General features: G+C 33.1%; 1 protein-coding gene across 8 annotated transcripts in view; it reads left to right on the forward strand.

The window, feature by feature from the left end:
- Positions 1 to 21796, forward strand: part of LOC124424943 (rap1 GTPase-activating protein 1-like) — a 102787-nt gene that overhangs the window by 56354 nt on the left and 24637 nt on the right. For 5 of the 8 annotated variants that reach the window (XM_046964597.1, XM_046964599.1, XM_046964598.1 and 2 more), the window contains 2 exons: positions 6568 to 6673; positions 6840 to 6935. In XM_046964597.1, the coding sequence (XP_046820553.1) occupies positions 6568 to 6673; positions 6840 to 6935 (202 nt within the window). Of the gene's footprint in view, positions 1 to 6567; positions 6674 to 6839; positions 6936 to 14439; positions 14735 to 15136; positions 15542 to 21796 lie in introns of those variants that run through there. The other 3 variants (XM_046964602.1, XM_046964601.1, XM_046964604.1) reach the window with 3 other exon arrangements.

The following is a 21796-nucleotide window of genomic DNA, read 5'->3' on the forward strand; positions in this document are numbered from 1 at the left end:
GAAAGAGAAAGAGAAAGAGAGTAGACAAGCACAAGTAGCAGCAGCAGCAGCAGCAGCAACGGCGGCAGTAGACAACAGACAACAGACAGCAGTAGGAGCAGGAGCAACAGCAACAGCAGCAGCAGCAGGAGTGTATCTTGGAGTATCGAAATATCCTTTGGAAAGCAATTCTTCGATCGACGGACGCATTATTAATTCGATATCGATTACGAGGAACCGCCTTGCACAGTGGAATAATAAAGCCATCATGACTTTGGAATGGAAAACATTTATCATCGAACGCGAGCGAAGAAGCCACGTATTACTCGACCATTTCATCTTGTACGATCGAAGGATCCATCGATCGATCTATCCATCTATCGATCGAGAGGAGAGAGAGATCAAAAAGATCGATATCAGGATCGAGATATCGAGATCGAGTTGAAGGGCGGAGTTTTGTATTATTATAGTAGCGGGACTTAGTAAGGGATCCTTTGAGTTTCAAATGAAATTGGTGAGGGTAAATCGGAGAGGGTAGAGGAGGATAGAATGAATGCAAATAAAAAATAAAAATGTCAACTTGACGATCAATCATCGGCATAGGTGTCAAAGCGTTAGAACGCGTCAGCTCCAAAATGTATTAACATATTCATGCGTGACATTGCGAGGACACGTTTTCTCTCTTTCTCTCTTTCTCTCTTTCTCTCTCTTTCTCTCTCTTTCTCTTTCTCTCTCTCTCTCTCTCTCTCTCTCTCTCTCTCTCTCTCTCTCTCTTTATCTATCTGTCTACCTATCTATCTTTCTTTCTTTCTCTATCCGTCTATTTTGTTTTTTTTTTCTTTACGGTCTGAACGCATCTGTCCATTCAATATTTTTTCCCTAACGTGCCATCATCAACGCGAGAAAAAGGTGTTCTTATTGATTCGCTCTTAAAAAAAAATGTCTTTCTCGATCCAACCCCTTCTCCTATAATAATCTTCGATTCAATTATTTCTTGATTACGGACACGAAACCGCAAGTGATTCTTTTTTTTTATTTTCCTTTTTTTCGTTTTTTTTTGTCTTTCCTCCAATAATGGAAGCTTTAAAAAAATGATAGATAATGTTGTTATTGATACCAATCGTGTTCTAGTTTTCGGATCTGGTTACGTGTTTGGATCGAATAGCCGAGTGTCAATAAATGGGGAGGTTATATGATAATGAAAATGGCGTTGGGGATACTGTGCTTCATAAAATGTTCCTAGCTTTATACTTTGTAATACATTATATATACAATTAAGTACATATGTATATTTTTATAATCTATCTACATAGTAAATTATTTTGATGTTAAAGGAATTTTTCTTGGTAATACGTAATAGCTAAAGGGGAGAAAAAAAGGAGAAAAAAAGTAAAAAAAGAAACAAAATGATGGCGATAGGGCAGGCGGCTATTCGCCATAGCTATGTATATATATATATATGTACAACATCGAGCAGTAATCTTAATCGGTCTTCCGTATAAATTTGAATAGAAATGGTGCATTTTAACGCGACATATTCGTTGCCGTTTTCGAGAGCAAATGCTGCGCGATGTCGGCATGAATAAATCCTTCGTGTCGCAGATATGTAACGTCGTCTTCGAATTTCTCTCGACGACGACGACGACGACGACAACGACAACAACGACAACGACAACGACAACGACAACGACAACGACAACGACCAACGCGTTGGATCGAAGTAAATATGGAAAAGTCTCGTTTTGGTTGGTTCCTCGTGTGGTTGAATATTTGAAGATACATACATATATATATATATATATACGTCTGAGCTTTTATACATACCTACCTATGTACATATATACAAATAAGAACATTTTAGATATCTCCTATGTAATAACTTAGATATTTTTACAATATGTATATATGTACATATTCTTTTCATTCTTAGTTCCTTTTCACTTTTCCTATAAAAAATTGCGTGAGAAGAAAATAGCTTCCTAAAAATATTTTATATATCTGGTTTTTATATAATTTTGGGAAACTCAACAAGTATATAATTTCAACTTATAGAAAAAGAGAAGAAAAATCAAAAAAAGAAAAAGTATTATAACTCTATCGAAACTTACATCGTTGAAAGGTTCTTCCGGTATATGTGAAAGGTCGATGGACCAAAATTGGCTGGCTTGGGTACTACTGTTACTTTATCGGAGATACGTTTTATTGGAAAAAGGCCGAAGGACAGAAGGGTGACGTCTGCCAATTTTTCGACTGCTCCCATTATTCGTATCCGGTCGGTTTCGTCGTTCAACGGTTCGCGGACGCTTATTAAATTAATTCGTTTAATTGCCTGCGGCCGCCATTATTTCATGGAACCGAGCTTCCACCCATATGTATCCCATGTGTATGAGAGTTATATTTATGTGTGTGTGTTTGTGTTTGTCTGTATATGTAATGTATAGAAACTCGATCCTATGGGAACGAAATGTCGTTCATCTTTTCGTCGAAGCAAACTGTTGAGACATTTTTCTCTCTCTTCCTCTTCCCCTTCCCTATGTACGTTCTTTTTTCAAACATGTTTCTTTCTATCCTTCCTAAAAACTTCAAATCTCAGTTATACTCATATCTTTCTCTCTCTTTCTCTCTCTCTCTCTCTCTCTCTCTCTTTCTTTCTTTCTCTCTCTCTTTCTTTCTCTATCTATCTATCTATCTATCTATCTATCTATCTATCTATCTATCTATCTATCTATCTATCTATCTCTATCTGTCTTTAGGAAAATGTATTTTAATCAAAAAGAAAAAAGAAAAAAACCCGAACAGAAGAAACTTCAGTAACGATGTAAAAAAAGTTTCTCTGGTATAAACAATATTATATGAAAGAAAACAATGACAATGTCGAGTTTAGAAACTTAACTTACTTACAGAACAATTAATAATTCACGAACAAAACCAAACAATGTCGACCGAACTAATCTGTGAAGGAATTCCTTGAGAAAAGTTGTTACGTTTACCAATTTACATTCACATACATATATATACATATATATATATAAATATACATAAATACATACATACAATATATATACATAGATAAATATATACATACATATATATATACATATATTATATATATACATATATATACATAGATAAATATATACATACATATATATATATACATATATACATATATACATATATACATACATACATACATACATACATACATACATATATATATATATATATATATATATATATATATATATATATATATATACGTTCGAAGAAAATCCTAAGCATCGTTGCGAGACGATCTGTTCATTGGTTGACTGGTCTCGGCAAACGACAATCGTAAATTTGTTAAGACTTGTTTTCATATGTATATGTCTATTATGTGTTCGTGTTTATGTATATGTTAGTAGAGAAAAGGAGATTGAATAATACTCGTATTAATCATTAGATATAGTTAGCAACGAATTGAAAATGTCTCCTGTAATTCATGACTTTTCCTTTTAAGAATTTAAAGTATTATCTTAAATGCCAAAGGTACCCTTTAACTTTCGTTCAAATGAAAATTATCTTTAGTTTTATTCTTTTGATTTCTCGTATTATATAAATCAATTAATTCTCGTTAGATATGTACAGGGTTCCGTAAAGGATTCACAATCGAAAGTATGCAAGATTATCGTTACGAGTTGGCTATAGGATTGTTATCTATTTGAAAATTAAAGAATCACTAGATAGATAAACGAGAAAAGTATATTATATATATTATATATGAGATTGTTAAACCATGTCTTTTTTTCTTCAATCTAATTCCCGAACAAATTATTCGAAAAATTAGATCATATTTGTTCTTGGTAATTGAGTTCAACGATATAAAATAATTGTTTGAAGATATTATTTTTAGGATGAAAATTGCGCTAATTAATCTGCTGTAATCAAACTACTCGTTGCACGAATCTGACGAAGGATCATGGAAATAGAATAAGTAACGAAATTACGGTAGAATACTTGGTAAGGGTTCTAATAAGGATAAAAAGCTGAATGTGTGTGTGCTAGTACGAAAATGAATGAGACGTAAATTTGTAAAGTAGATCTTGACGATCTTTCATTCGTTAATTTGACAGTATAATTACGTTATTACTCTGTATACGGTATATATCTATGTATTTATTGAATAAGATAAGAATTTTAATAATTTTATATCTGAATAAAAAATATCGACATTTTTTTCTTTTTACATAAAAATTTCGACATTATTATATTATATTATGTTTTTAGGATGTAATAGCAGAAATATTAATAAGAAATACAGATATTATTTATTTCGATATAAAATACAAATAATTCAATAATATCTCATTGACCATAATGTAGATATTATATTTAATAAATTGACATACTCAATAAATTATATTATTATGTATTTATTTATTTATGTTAAAAAAGAAAAAACCAAAAACAAACAAAAGAGAAAAGAAAGTAGATTTCGTCCTTTAAAGATATTTTAATTTATCTATAAGAGAATCAAAAGTTTCTTCGAATAATTAATAATCTATTGATATTTATTATTTGTATTTTATTCGATCAATTAGAAGTCTACGAATACATTTACGATAATTATGTAACTTACTTTAAATACGTAGTCCTCTTTATGGTATTCACGAAGAAACGGTATGTGGCTATTATCGACGGATACGAGGACAAATGGCGCTCATGGAAAGATCGCGATCCGTTTTCGATTTGCCATGTTGAGGCAGAGAGACTGGCCGTGGTCAGTCAGTAGTCCCGCTTTCTCGCTTTCTCGTTGAAACGTTTCTTTCGCAATATCGCATACGGTTTTATTCGATCGTACGTTTCATTTTCTTCGTCGTTCCTTTTTTTCTTTTACCCTCTTAACATTTTACAATATTAATTTCTATTATAAAAATAAATTAAGAATAATAATAAGATTAGATATGTCGGATGGATATTTGACTCGAAGAGCTCGGATCTATTATTTATCACAAAGAAAGTAGTTTCACCGAAATACTATTGTTATATATTTCATATATATTTTCTATTTTTTATTCCAAAGTCAATGATCGAATTTTCGTCTGATGTTTTTCTTCATTTTATTTTATTTTTATTTTTTTTTTATTTTTTTTTTTTTATTTTTTTTTTATTTTTTTATTTTTTATATTTTATTATATATTTTTTTAATCTCGATAATTACCTATTCGAGATAATAGATATAATTAATCAAAATGTTTTTATTAAATATCGTAGCATATTGGTCATTTTCAATCTCGAATTTATTTACATAATTGATCGATCTTAATTTTTGTCTACATCTTTTTTTTCTTTTCCTCTTTTTTCTCTCTTTGTTTTAATCTCCACAATTATCTGTGTACGAAGAAGATAATCGATCTGATCGATCAAAATGTTTTTACTACGTGTCGCAGCCGACGTTTATTTTCCATCTTGAATTTACTCGTATAGATACGTTGTATTCCTTCTTTTTCCCCTTTCTTTCCTCTGATCTTCAAAGTGTGTGTAAGACTACTTAAGGAAATAAGGAAAATTACGAATAGGAAAAAGCTTCGGTTATTATCGATAGTGAAGAAGGGCCGATCGAATTACCGGAGCTTCCATGTTTCTCCTCTTACATATTACTTCGCCGAGAGAGAGAAAGAGAGAAAGAGAGAGAGGACCGGAGACGGGTTACGAGGGAAGAGTAATTTATTTGCGAAGTTCGATCGAACGACGATGCGATACGATACGATACGATACGTTACGATACGATACGATACGATACGATACGATACGATACGATCGATCGTTTGGTGCTCAGCTATAACCGCCCAGCAAAATGAGATGAGTTGCATGATTCGGAGACGTTACAATGTAGCTATTATTTCCTTCTCCTTTTCATGCGAGAGAAGAGAAGAGAAGAGAAGGTGGAGACGAAGAGATAGATAAAGAGAGAGAGAGAGAGAGAGAGAGAAAGAGAGAGAGAGAGAGAGAAGACATAGGTCATCGTCATAAGTTGAAAAACTCACAGCTGCCGGCAGATGTAACGCGTTTGTTTCAAATTTCTTTCTTTATCTCTCTCTCTCTCTCTCTCTCTCTCTCTCTCTCTCTCTCTCTCTCTCTCTCTCTCTTTTCTTCGTAGGGGATCTTCGTATTAGAAAGCATCATCTTTACCAAGTATTTAACGACTTTTCGAGCTGTTCTCGTTTACATCTGCTACTCCCCTCTCTCTTTCTCTCGCTTATCTCATTCGACACGAGAAACTTTTTTCTTCTACTTCTTATTTTTCTTTTTCTTCTTCTTCTTCTTTTTTTTTCTTCTTCTTCTTCTTTTACTTCTTCTTTTTCTTCTTCCTCTTGCAATTAGTGTCACGTAAGCAATTATTTTAATACATCATGGTTAACCCTACGGAACCTATCATCCACTTCGTCATAGTTTTTCTTGAGTTCGACTGGAGAATACGTAAATTAAATGAATTTTATGTTTCTGAAAGATAGATACTTTATATAGAATATAAAAGAAAACATTTTGTTTATTGATTGTATAAATCAATTTTATTTATTTTGTTCTTTTTTTTTTTACTATTCGCAGGAGACAGCAGCTCGAACAGTCCGTATATTGCGAGTCCGAATCTCGGAGGAGCGCTGTGGAAGATGAAAGGCAAGACGTCCATGGCACCAATCAGGATAAGATAAAGGTATGTCGGATGTATATAGACATTTATTTCATCCTTTCTTTTCTTTTTCTTTCTCTTTTATTTCCTTTTGTTTCCTTTTCTTTTTTCTGTCTTTTTTTCCTTTTTTTTCTCTCTTTTATTTTCTTCTTCGGCATCTTCAAAAGAATTCGTACATTTTTATTCTTAGGGAACAACAACGCAAGATCTCTTTGAATTGTTGGAGAGAGTTCAAAGTTCTCGATTGGATGATCAACGATGCGTATTGCCACCATATTTCTCTCAGGTAAGAACCGTAAGATTATTTTTTCAATTGAAAAGAGGTTTTTCAGGTGTTTAATTTAATTCTCTTCTTTTTTTCTTTTTTTTTTTTCTTCTATAAATATTAAGATTATCTACTCTCTTTTTTATTTCTTATTTTTTTTTTTTTTTTCTTGAAAGAGTAAAATATATAGAGTAAAACGATGATGGCATTTTAACGAAAGAAATTTCCTTAAGGCGATTTAAAAATGACGTGATACCGGTGCCCGTATCATCGAAAAATACGCTTCCTTCCATCTCGTTGATACTTAATTTCTTGCGTTTATCGAAACGAAAAACTTATATCGTTTTAATGATATCTTAATATTTCTCTTAGGTCGAATCTGACTCGATTACATGACTCGATGACTCGAATACATTTCGATTCCATCAATGTCTTATATCATTGATCGAATTTTACTCTGTTATAAAATATTGAACCTTTATAGCGACTTACGATTTTTCTATTGTATCATCTTGAAATAACTTTTTCTATCCTTTTACTGTAGTTCTTATTTTTTTGTACTGAATAATAAACTTTTATTAGGAAAAAAAAACGAAGTTCGCCCTATAAAAATAAAGCATTATTACATGCTTTAAAATTATATTAAATATTTCGCATTACGAATTTGTATTGGAACATTAATGGAAAATTAATGGATTATTAAGTTTATAGTTAATATAAATATGTATTATAAATAAATATTATTTTTATTATAATACTTATTATAATACAATTATATATATATATATATATATATATATATATATATTTTTATATAATATTTATTATAATATGTATTATATATAAATATAAATATGTTTATTTTTAGGATATACAAATATATATGTTGTTGTATTAGTTAGATATCAAAATATTGGAATAACGTCAAACTACTCGATATTGATCGATATTGGCTAATTTATAATTAATGTGGAATGAAAACTGAGAACGGAGCAGCGAGAATATAACTTTGGGGTCGCAAAGATTTAAATCGATTCTTATGTTTTATCATTCGTTAATTCAAGAAAAATGAGAAAGTACAAAGATGGAAGATTGTACGTTAGTAATCCTTATTGATTCGTTTTGAAAGATATTATTTATGTGAAAAAGAAAGCACATTTAGTATATTCAAGCGAGAAAAAAAACTGAATGATATCTCTATGAAGAGTAAAATATTGTTTCGATCATTCAAGATCATAGTAGCTTATGTATTCCGTTTGAAGATGGAACGATTCTTGGAGAATGGTTTACGAAAGATGGATGATGGAAGAAGGCAGTCACGTTCGACCCCCATTGCAAAGACAATTTAACGAGAGAGGCACGTAAAGAAAGAAAGAAATAACGAGTAAAAGGATTCAGGAACAATCGTTTCGGCACGCGTCGTATGAATCCATAAAGCTGCCAACATGGTGTCTCTGAAAATCATTTCGGCATTGTCCTTTGTTGTATCTCAAAGGGGAAAATTATAAGAGTCATTCGCTAAAGAAGGGTAGTTTTTGAATGAAAGGAAGAAATTCGTTCGCACTTTCCTATCAACATTTCTCATCTTTCATTCGGTTTTCTTTTTGGTCGGATACTAATAATAATCGATTAAGCCGCAACGAATGGTTGTCCTAACTCGTATTTGACTCTCTCGAATTTCGAAGCTCGATGAGTCGACAGAAAAGATTACCCATGGCTCCCTGACGAGAACAAATCGAGAGTCGTCGATGAGAATGATCGTGTACTATGATCGTATATAAATGATAATAAACCGAACTTACAAACGCGAATACATTTTTAACGTTTTACGCGTGTCGTTCGCGCACGTTTCACTAATGCGGAGAAAGAGAGAAAAAGAGAGAGAGAGAGACAGAGAGATAGATAGATCAGATCTCTTTGGTTGATCTTGATTAATTGTACAGTTATCTCGATGTAAATGTAAAGCGATGGCGGGAGATGAAATAGTATATTGAGCATAACTCTAGTTAGTTCCCTTTTTTATCCGATTAAAAATATCTCTGCATCCTGCGTTTCTTATCAACGTGTTACACATTATCCTAATACGAATCGCCATCATCTGGCAGACAGATGCGATGCATTCCTCTTATGGGAAAATATTTAGCAGTTATTCATGCAAATTTCTTATGCCATTCTAATCGTTCATGTGTGTAACATATGCATATTAGGAATAATGTTTCATAACGTACGCTCATGATGTGAATGAAATGATATTTCAACGGATGAATTTATGTTAAAATTACATATTATATACGAGAAAATTAATTCATGATTTGATTTTCTTTTTATACAATTATTTGTAAGTTTATACTTTCGCGTATAAAGTGTATCAATCGTGAACAGTTAAAAAGTGATATAGGATTTTGTTCTTACCGTCGTCGATAATGTAGATTTTTTCTGTATCAACATTAGTATCGTAGTTGGTAAGGTAGATTTTTTTGGTAACATTTGATCGACCGTAGAAATACGTATCGGTAAAGAAACATTCGTATTTATCCACTATCACTTTTGCTAAAATGTGGATAAGTTTTCCAAACGATGTTATAGTAGACATCTTCGTGATCTATCATGCACATTGACCTATATTCAACATAGATCGTGATTCTCTTTTTATTTTGTAAAATTCAAATAAACATCTTATTGACTATTTCTATCGTAGATGACAAAGTTAATAAGAAAGTTTACAAGTTTATAAAAATAATATGAAGAAGTATATGTGTTATCGTTTTAATTAACGCACATATTATATTTTTATTTTTAATCATTCATTAAAAATATAGAATTAGCATATTGGCCAAATAAGGCTTACATTTTGAAAAGTTCCTATCGAATTTCGTTATTATTTTGTTCGAGCTAACTACGGAAACGGAAACCCACAAGGCAAAGCATTTCGAAACCATACACGATGGTATGTAAAATAATGCGAAATGATGCACAAACGATCCTCAGGATGTAAAGAAGAGGGATGGGTGAGAGAAGGGAGAGGGAAGGTAGAGGAAAGCCGCTTCCGGTCGAGCAGGTAAGCGCACCGGAAGTGCCGCTTGAACCGCCACGGTCAACCGTCATGCTATGGCTTTAACCGAACGGTCAAAGCAAAGATTTTCAGGGATTCGTTGTCTTCTGTTCGATGTCCGTAAAGATCGTAGATCTCATTACGGTAGACGGTCTGGTTATAAAAAAAAACGTCCAACTCCTATAAATTCCTTTCTTTCTCGACATAAAATCGGGCACAAAATTATCGCATGCATCCGTTGGTTTTTTTTTTTTTCTTTTCTTTTGCCTTTTGTTTTTTTTTTTTTGTTTTTTTTTCTTCTTTAATATCCTAATGAATTGCAAAAGGGATAACATTTATCTGCGAATGCGAAACCAAGCTGTGGAAATATAAACAGATGCGTTGCTTGATGTTTTTAAGCGACGACTGACTTCGCAGAATCGTTTACATAAACAAATTCGATTTATACGGACTTGAAAGACGTTCGTTCTGTGATCGTCAACGAAGTAAGAACTCTTTCTCAATTTAATCATTATTATTCTCCCCCTACATTTAGTGTAATATTCAGGGTAAGATAACAACTTATAATGGACATAAAACTTAATCGAAAAAAAAACCCCATTTATTTAATAGAATAGAATTCTTCTTTTTGTCGATATCGAATGACTTATTCATTTTCTCTTTCTCTCTCTCTTTTTTCTTTTTTTTATCCATATTTTAAATAGTAGAGGATGTATAGTTAGACTTTGTTAGAGGAATGAGTAAGACAGAGGCAGAGAGAGAGAGAGAGAGAGAGAGAGAGAGAGAGAGAGGAGAGAGAAGGAATTAAATTTGATATTCAAGCAGCAATTTATAGTTCGCTTGGTCCGTCGTTACGAAAGATATCGATGCATGATGCATGTCGCTGGAAGCACAATACATATACATATGTGTGTGTGTTTATACATGTATATATACGTGTATATATATATATCCTCGATAGTAATGGGCGCGACAGGGTGTCAGGGTGCAGCTGCCCTTTTGGTCGTTATCTCTAAGCTTAAATTCCGCTGAAACAAACAAACTCTGAACGTAACGTAACGTAACATAACGTAACGTACGTAGGAATATCGATAGGAGACAGCTCATCCACGTTGATGGTAATTTTGATAACATGGCACGGAATTTTCCTAGCTTGTAGCTCTTATTTATAAATACTATTACCTATTATCAAAAGAAATAGAACGAAAACGAAAAGTGTGTTTGATCGTAATTCGTATATATATATATATATGGTAGTTAGGTAATAAGTAGTTATTTCAATAAAAAAAAAAAAAAATAATTACATTTGTTTTAAACACGAAGTAAATATCAAATAAAAAATATACTAAAAGGTAAAGTAAACTTCGAGTACTATTATATGCATAATTGTTTAGAAAAAAAAGAAAAAAGAAAAAGAATTGCGAATAATAAACAAATATATAAAATAATTACATGGGTTTTAAGTTCGATTCGATAAAATGGAATACAGAAAAAAAAAAAATTCAAAAGAAAATTTTTATCCTCATTGCTGTACCGCTTGTTGTTTTAATGGACAACTGACGACGTTTCGTAAATTACCAAAGATACAAGTTAATACACAAAGTGGAGATAACGATCATTAGGTGGAAATAAGATTAACCTTTTGCGAAAGCCAAGAAATGCGAACAAAGAAGAATAAAAAGAAGAGAAGAAGGGGTAAGGAAAGGTAATAAACATATACATGCATACGCATATGTACACGCATTCGCATACACACACACACACACACACACACACACACACACACACACAACGTATATAAAAGCACATTGCAAGAAGAGTGCAAAGAAGAGTTGGCCCAGGAGGAGAAGGTTGCCTTTTTCTCGGTTAAACCATCAATGTTTTCGGACACAGGAAGTTGTGTAAAATAATGAAAGAGATGGACACAAAGGAACGGGAAGGAAGAGAGTCGTCGTACCGGAGAACGAAATAAGTCGAGCAAGAAACGACATCCGCTCTCCTGCGAGCTTCGTTGTCGTCGTCGTCGTAGTCGTTGTTGTTGTCGTTGTTGTATACACGTACGCGTAGTATAGAAACACTAAAGTAACCCGGATCCCGTTCTCCTTCTTTTCCTTTCTCTCTCTTCCTCTATCACCTGTAGTTATCTTCGACCTAAAGAACTCGAACAGTCATTCTTTTAAACTCTTGATACATTTTCATGAGTTCTCTTACTATCTTTCTTTTTTTCTCTTTTTATCTGTCTGATCGATATCAATGAATTTTTAATTTAAAAATCCTTTCAATTATATATATATATATATATATATATATATATATATATATATTTATATTATAATTATACTTTGATTACAATAATAATTATAACAATGTATAGCTATAGTACACATACAATTGTTGTATATAGTATATATATACACTATATAATATATAGTATATATATATACAATATATATTATATACTATTTTTGGTATATATTATATATATACTACATAGTATAATTATATATACTATAATCGTATGTATATCCTATATATATAGGGTAATTCCGGGTGAGATGACCTTGCGAATGAAACACGACTCGATCTCATATTTTGTAGATATAGTTCATGCAATGATATATCGTTATAAAATTCTTGAAATGCAAGTGAGTCATCACTATCTGACTTTTGGGATATATGGCTCGGTTTTTCACAGAGATAGTTGACCCATTTATACATTCTTCTTACGTTTTTATGACATAAACCTAACTGTTTAGGAGGAAGATGAATTTTTTGTTACTTTTAATTATTTAATCATTTTTATTGGTGAAAATCTATTATGCGCTTTCTTAAGTGAAGAGTAACAAACAGGACAACATGTAACTAAAGAAAATACAAAAACAAAATAAAGGATCTGTAGGTACCTGTTTTATTTGTTTTTCAGCATGCAATAAATAAAAAGAAACCCATGGCAGACACGCCAAATACAATGCTAAATAAGATTATTCCAATCTCCAGTATGTCATTGGATCGCCAGTACATCAATGTTTAATGAATTAGAAAACGTAAAAGATTTTTTGAAAATTAATAAAAATAAGAAAACCTATTAAAAGTTCAGGCAAATCTAAACGTAAATGTTTTTCATATGGAAGATACACATTCGAATGAAAATTATTCAGATTTTGTAGTCGAAGAGTTTGAAGAAAAAAATATTGAAGAAGAGAATAATACTGACAATGCGTCAAATATAGATAACTGTACAGACATGAATTCCGTTGTATGCGATGTAATAAGTGATTGCACGAAGGATGTTCGATATTTTTCAATTCATGTGATCAGTATAGAAAAGTTTTAACAAAAAAAATAAATTTTTTTTCCTACGTACTTTTATCTTCGACATCCTTTTTTTTTCTCTTTATTTGGACCATGACACCCTAATTTATGGGTCATCTCACTTGAACAGTTCGGGCATAATGACCTTTTACATGGAAAGACATTTCTTTTCCCTTTGTTTTTTTGTAACAAAAATCTATGATTATATTTTGGTTTTATTTTGGTATTATAATTAATTATTCATATTCATTTAAAAATATATATATTTTACTTTGGACATCGATTAAATTACATTTACAATGTATCTACTGAAACTTTAAAAAAAAAGTCCCATTACTCTCTGAATTATCCAATATAGGATCAGTAGTATCATTTAAAATATTTGAAAATAGGTCTATAAAAGAAAAATATTAAACCGAGTCGTTTCATCCGCAGGACATCATTCAAAATTGCTTTGTGTGTATGCATGCGTGCGTGTATGCGTGCGCGTGTGGTATTTGTATATAGTATATATAGTACACAGCATGTATGTGTATATACACACATACGCATACACACACAGAGAGAGAGAGAGAGAGAGAGAGAGAGAGAGAGAGAGAGAGAATTATATTCATAATTATAATATAGTATAATATTATATATATATATATATATATATATAATATTATACTATATTATAATATATATATAACTATATATATATATATATAATATAGTATATATATATTTATACCAATAATTATAATATTACAGCATATAATAATTACAATATAATATCATTCAAAAATTCCCGCCATTTCAGTCACTAAACGCAATGGCGACTAATCGAGATTCGAGAATATTGGCGCGTAATCTCGAGTCTTGTACGAAAAGGGCAACTATAACAAAGAGAGAAAGAGAGAAGTAGGAGAGAATTTATTCATTTAATTGGCGATCGTTATCGAAAAGAATTCCCATGGTAGGAGAAAGAAGAAGGAGGTCGCGAACGCGCGATCGGCGACCATGGCAACGTTTGTTCCATGGTGCATCGAAGGAGCGAAGGGGCTAGAGGAGCGAGGTAGGGGAAGGACGGTAGTGGGGAGCAGAAAGGAGGGACGTCTCGGTCTCGACGGGTAGTCGGCTCGAACCGCGCGATCGCACGAGTAGTTGTCGCAGTGACGTTCTACGGTAAACTTCATGATCGTTTGGTGCGGTCACGTTAACTCGCAAGTAAACACTTTCTATTCTGACCTCGCTGCTTAGATGTAGAGAGAGAGAAAGAGAGAGATAGATAGATAAATAGAGAGAGAGAGAGGAGACGTATAAGTTGTGGTTGTGTTGGTGTTCATAGTGATAACTTTCGAACGATCTTCTTGTATACCTCGGTCACGTCTCTTCGTTCAAGAGGACACTCTCGCGATGTCCTGGCGGGACTTGAACGTTGCTGTTCATCGACGGACGAAGAGGTCGGACATTGGTGCGTCTTCGAGTCTCGATCCTCGTAACTCGTAGTAGTAGTAGAGTTACCTGTCGTTAGTAGTCCTCTTTCCGTCCGTAGTTAAGGCTAACGTCCTTCTCCGATCTCTTGCATTCCGAGAGGAGAAAGACAGAGATAACAGAGAAAAGAGAGAGAGAGAGAGAGAGAGAGAAAGGAATACACTGACGTTTCAAGTGAAAAGAGATAGAAATAGAGAGAGAGAGAGAGAGAGAGAGAGAGAGTGAGAAAGAGAGAGAGAGTGAGAGAGAGAGAGAGAGAGAGAGAAAGAGAGAGAGAGAGGAGAACACGGCAAGAGTCAAGAAAAGAGTAGACATCCTACTACAACGGTTAGACTATTACTTCCAGTCGAGTATCTCGGTGTCTTCTCTTATTCCCATCTAGTAGTTAAGGAAAGCTGAGAATCTCGAGTCCCGAGAAAACAACAGCAACACGGCAGGAACGGCTGTGGTGGCGGCAGCGAACTCGACGACGTCAGGTTGGGTTCCTGCGTCGAGATCGAAGGGCGCATTCGAGAGAGGGAACGAAGAGGGGAGAAAGAGAGAGAGCGAGAGAGAAAGGAGGAGGAGGAGGACAAGAAGCACGGTTATGATGGGAGTACTGCGCTGGAGGCACGATCTTAGATCGGAGGCCGGCCAACAGGCAGGAGGAACAGCAACTGCAACAACAGCAACAGCAACAGCAGCAGCTGGAGCAGCTACGACAACGACGCAGCAACAGCAACAGAGAGCCAGTTCTGGTCATGGCAATCATGCGCATGCGCATGCCTTGCCGAAATTACTCTCGCAGGTTAGAGACGAATAGACCCGATTTTTCTATTTAATTTTCCCGCCTTGAGGTCCTTAACCAATGAGTCTAACTATTCTATATACAATTACATCTTATTTCAAAGATCTATAATTCGAACGATGTTGTTCATGTTTTCATAAAAATTTTCAAATACTCTTATCTCGATGTTTTGTACATAATCTATTTTTAAGTGCGGTCATGATCGATCAATTTTAAGGATCTATAGATTGAATGACATTATTAAGTATAGCACTTAAGTATTTATCGAACCTATTAGAATGTCTAAGAGAAACGGCGTATATACATATTCATGTATATAAGAATATATATATATATATATATATATATATATATATATATTTTCCTTAGAGTACTTAGACACCGTAAAAGACAAAAAAAGATAGAAAATAATAGATGGTAACGCGTTTGAATAGTTCTGGCTAAGAGAGCAAAGGGAAAAGAACTTGGAGAACGAGCCAACTATCTTTGGCACGTTTGAACTTTGAACTTCGTTCTATGCTACGATCGGCATTCGGATAATAGCCTTCAAAGACAGCACCCAAACAAATCTCTTTCCGTTTCATGGAAATAGTCGAAGACGGTGAAAGGATCAGCAAGTAATTATACTTGACTAACAGATATATATATATATATATAAATATATATATATATATATATATTTATATTTATATAATATTTCGATAGTCTCTCTCTCTCTCTCTCTCCCTCTGTTTCTTCAATTTTATTTGATTTTCCATTCCAAGCTGTGAAACACTATCAAGAAAGATAGAGAAGGAAAAGAGAGAGAGAGAGAGAGAGAGAGAGAGAGAGAGAGAGAGAGAGAGAGAGAGAGATAAAGAAAGGAGAGAGGGTCGAAGTAGGAGGGAATGTAATTGCAAACGGTACCGAAAAGAAGAACTTTTTTCGTTTCTCCTTCGTGAACTTCATTGCGGTTTTAAAGAGATCTGACAAAAAAAAGAAAGAAAAAAAAAAGACGAAACGCTCGCTCTTCGAGAAATACAACCGCCCGTTTTTCATTCTGGCCTGCCAGACATCGTCGTACGGGAACGGCTCTTGGGAAGTAAAAACGAAGGAAAGGGTAGATGCAAGAAAGAAGGAGAAACAAGGAGGAAGAGAGAGAGAGAGGCGAGTGAAGATACCCTAAAGAAAAAAATGCAGGAACATACGTGGATCGACGATTTCTCATGACGATTTTCTCGCTTTGCGAATTGCTATCACTTGAAAAACAAAGTTGAGAGAGAGAGAGAGAGAGAGGCAGTAAAGAAAAAATGGGTTGGCCGGAGGGAAGTAAAGAGAGTGAGAAAAAGCTTTGCATTTATGATTAGTATTTTCCTTAGGACATCAAATTTTCTTCTTTCTCTTATTTTTCCTTTTTTTTCTTCTTTCGTTTATGTTGTTCCTTTTAAGCTTTTATTTTGTAAAGTTACGCCACATTTAAAAGCAAAACTCTATCTCTTTCTATCTCTGTCTCTCTTTCTCTCTCTCTCTCTCTCTCTCTCTCTCTCTCTCTCGTTTTCTCTCTTTCTCTCTCTTTCTGGGCGTCGTTAAGAGTACCGTGAAAATTGGAGGCTGGTTATTTCATTTAATTCGCTTTTTGCACATTTAATGGGATCCTGCTAGTAGACTTACAAGTATTATTTCGTCGAAAAAAAAAAAGAGAGAAAGAGAAAAAAAGAGAAAGAGTTTCTTTTCGAATATGAGATCTCATCTAAATCTATTAGCACAATTTGAAATGAAATTTTAATTAAATCGTTCGGTATACATTTTCAATGATTTTTTTTCATACCCGTATATCTACATACATACACACATATGCGTGAGTACGTACATGCATGCACATGTATATATATATGATATGATATATTATTATACACGGTAAGTTAGTGATTTTGTGAAGTGGAAATTGAAAAGAAAAAACAGAAAAAAGAAAATATATTCAAAGAAATATTCATGTTTTTCTACGAGTACCAAGTATACTGAGCATACTACGTAGCTAGTATAGTATACGAGTACAGGGTATGACTTTCAGCAACGACATGCAGCGAGCTCTCTCGTCGAGTTAAAGGGAAAAGCGGCTCTCGACGCATTGAGGACAATTCATCGCGAGAGATTCTCTCTCTCTCTCTTTCTCTCTCTCTCTCCCTCTCTTTCTCTCTCTTTCTGTCTCTTTCTCTTTTTGCCCCCTTTCTCTCTATCTCTCGTTTGAAACGTGTACACTAAAGCACGTGCTTGCAGCAATAGCATCAGTAGATGCTCGAGTTTGCGCGTTACTATTTTTCATCTAAGCAGCATCAACAGAATTTAATTTCTCTTGAAATTTATTTTTATTTTTATCTAGAACGTAAAATTTTATTTTTATAAGTAAAAAGAAAGAAAGAAACAAAAGAAACAAGCAGATCTACGAACGAGAAACTTTCTTTCATGATCTCATTCGAAAGATAGCTTATGATTTACTACGAAGTTATAAACAAATTGTTATTGTATACTACGTTTTCTTTTTCTTTCTTTCAACGGTTTTAATGTTTGTTCTCTTTCTCTCTCTCTCTCTTTTTCTCTCCCCCCCACCCTCTCTTTCTCTTTCTCTCGCTATTTTTTTTCACCAGTTCGCACTCCACTACGTTCTCGGTAGTATAAACATAGTGAAACGGGTATAAAGACGTCGCGTCTTCGGATCATTGAGATTTATTTCTATGGGCGCCTTTAGACTAAGCGAGCGGTAATAAAATCGTGCTCGCACGATCCCACTCTTGCTATTAGAGCTGACATCATTAGGCGTAAATATCCGTGTATATAAGGAGAGACACCGAGTTAAACTAGAATCTGAAGTCAGAAGTTAAACGGAGATGAGAGTCGCCTAGACCCCCATAATACTTGCCAGAATATACAAATCATGTCATTTGCCAGTTCGTTGATAAAATACAACATAGCTTTGTGTATTTCTTATTTATTTATTTTATTTTTTTTATTTAAAAATGTACGTACTTACATGTATTTTAATAATAACCATTTATTATGTCATATCTTTTTGTATGGTTGTTATCTCATTTTTTTTACTTTTTACTTTTTTACTTTTTTACTTTTACTGTGAAGGATTCATAATGGTATTATTCGTTGAAAAAACACGATACATCGTTTTTCTTATTTACTTTTTTATTTTACAATATATGTACTACGTATATTTTATTAACGATTATTTATTATATCATATCGTTTAATATCTTGTTTTCAGTTTCATTCTTCATTTTTATAAAATATCCATCGAGGAATAAGACAACATTTGTCTTATTTATTTTTTTATTTTATAATATACTTATATACGACGCATGATTTAGTCATAGTAGATACGACGATCATTTATTACGTCGTATCGTTCAATATCTTATGATTTTATTTCACATTTTTATCAGAAATCGATCGAAGAATTATTCGTTGAAGATAAACAACGAAGCTTCTTTTTTTATATTTACTTTCGTATTTTGCAATATATATATATATATTTTTTTTTAATTACGATTCTATTTATTATATCATCATTTCATATTTATTAACTTTATTCTTTATTTTTATTGGAGATTCTTCGAGAAATTGTTCGCCGTTGAAACACATAGCTTTTGTCTTTTTTATTTTTATTTTTTTATTTTACGATATATTTCAATAACAATTAATCATTATATCACATTTTCATTTATATTCGATTTCTTATTTTTGTAAATAATTGAAAATTCATGTAAGAATTACGAGAAGCTAGAGATTCCTGTAATATCCTTGAAATAATTGATCCTTGCATCGTGATTCATCGGTTCTACCCTAGAGAATTGTCGATGTTGGCCGAACGGGAAGGATCGATTTGATTGCGAATTTACATAATTCTTAGTAACTCGTCAAGATGGAGATAGTTATTTTCGAAGCACATACATGTATTTACAGATATTCATGCGAATCGACAAAATTATCTTTCGATCGTAATTCGAAGTACTCATCGATCGCCAGTTGCCTTATTGATCGGTAACAATACATACATAGGTGTATGTTCAACGCATATAGTATCGTTCGATGTATATATGTATTTTCGATTATTTGAAAAAAAAAAAAAAAAAAAAAAAAAAAAAAAGAAAAAGAGACGTATTATCGTATTATCAAGGTCATCGTTTCAAAAATAATCATTGCGATTATGATAGCTTTTTCCTTATTTATATCTTCTTTTTTATTTATTTTCTTTTAATTTTTTTTTTATTTTTTTGTTAATCGAAGGAATCGATGAAAGGAGTCCGAAAATACACAGATATGTATGAAATCTATGTGTTTTATTAAAAAGGAATAAAAAAAAATAAAGAAATTGATATAAGATGATACATATAATATCGAAAAATATCTATCGAAATATATTCGAATAATATTTTCTTCATATTGGATTCGAAATATAACATATGAAGACTTTTTTCCCATCTATTTAAGAGGTAGTATTCCCCAGAGTAATTTTCTACGTCTCATTCGACTATCCTCCTGACCTTATATCTACTTCTTGAGCTGCTCAAGCAACAACTCGATAGGAAACTTGTGTCGACGACGAGTGGAATGAGAAACAGAGAGAAATAGATAGATAGATAGATAGACAGAAAGAGAGAGAGAGAGAAAGAGAGAGACCGACCTGCATGCTTCTTTAAAATTCAGACTACAGTACTTTCACTCGTATCACATTCCTACGGTATCTCCTTCGGTTATGGCGTCATATGGGTAATTTACATATCGGCATGTTACGTTTTAACATTTAAAAATAAAAGAAGTAGAAAAAAGTGTCCAGATTTAAATAGCCTACTTTATAATAATAATAATAATGTAATTACATTAAAATATAAGAAAAAGAGAGATAGATAAATAGGTATATAGATAGATAGATAAACAGATATATAGAAAGAGAGAGAGAGAGAGAGAGAGAGAGAGAGAACACTAGTCTTTTGTCTCTCTTTTATAGCCCTTTGGATCGATGAAAGATCAAGTTCCTCGAAGAATCGTGATGGTGCAGCCTGAAGAAGAAGAAAAAAACTTTCTTTCGTAGGCTGTTGCTCGTTGCTAGCTCTTTCTCTTTCGCTCTTTCTTTCGGAGTCGTTTTAAAAGGCACTCCGCAAAAGGGGCCGCACAGCTGTTCACGTGGCTCCTTTTTTCTTCATCTCTCTCTCTCTCTCTCTCTCTCTCTCTCTCTCTCTCTCTCTTTCTCTGCCTGTCTGTCTCTGTCTCTTTCTTTCTTTTTCTCTCTCTTCAGTGTCTCTTTTTTCTTTTTTTCTTTTCTTTTCTTTTCTTTTTTTCTCTCTTTCTTTTTTTTTAAGTGACGTATAAGGTCTGAGACCCCAATGGAAAGAACTGCAACTAGCAGCATTTAACGTATACATGTATATGTGTATGTATATACATATAATGAAATATGTATGTGTGTGTATATGTATACATATAATAAAGTATAGTAAAGTAAGTATGTATGAATATACATATAATAAAATGCATCTCATGGCTGTTGCCCTCGAGAAAGAAAGAAAAAAAACAGAGAGAGAGAAAGAGAGAGAGAGAGAGAGAGAGAGAGAGAGAGAGAGAGAGAGAGAGAGAGAGAGAGAGAGAGAGAGTGAAAGAGGGAGAAAAATTTTTAGTTGATCCTAAACACGAAATAGCAAAATATCAACGAACATTGAAAGAGAAAGAGAGAGGGGGAGAGAAAAAGAGAGAAGTTACTGTGTGTTATTTATTATATAGAGACAGCCAGGTGCGAAAGACAGCACAGCTGCTCCGACTAGGAAGAAAAATCGATAGATCCGAGCAGCCCTTCTCTACTTATCTCGTAGATATTTTAAATACAACAAAGGGGGAGAAGGGGAGAGATAGGGTGAGATGAGAGATCAGTCAGTGAGATTAAACAAATTTTATTATTCTTTAGTGTCTCACCAATCTCTCTCTCTCTTTCTCTCCCTCTCTCTCTCTTTCTCTTTCTCTCCCTCTTTCTCTCTCCCTCTCTATCTCGATCATTATTACCAGAGACTATCATGTATCGAACGAAATTTAAACGATGTATTAACATTTTTTAAAACGATCCTATGATGATCAAAGAAAATGAACATTGGATATGTTATGAATAGTAATTTAATTGTAACAATTTGTCTCTATTTTAAAAAGAAAGTTTGTTTTGTAATGTGAGATGAAACAGATGAAGAAAGATAAACATTTTCGCGTTTTTTCACCGAATGCTTG

This window comes from Vespa crabro, chromosome 6, assembly GCF_910589235.1.
Source record: "Vespa crabro chromosome 6, iyVesCrab1.2, whole genome shotgun sequence".
Lineage (NCBI taxonomy): Eukaryota > Metazoa > Arthropoda > Insecta > Hymenoptera > Vespidae > Vespa > Vespa crabro.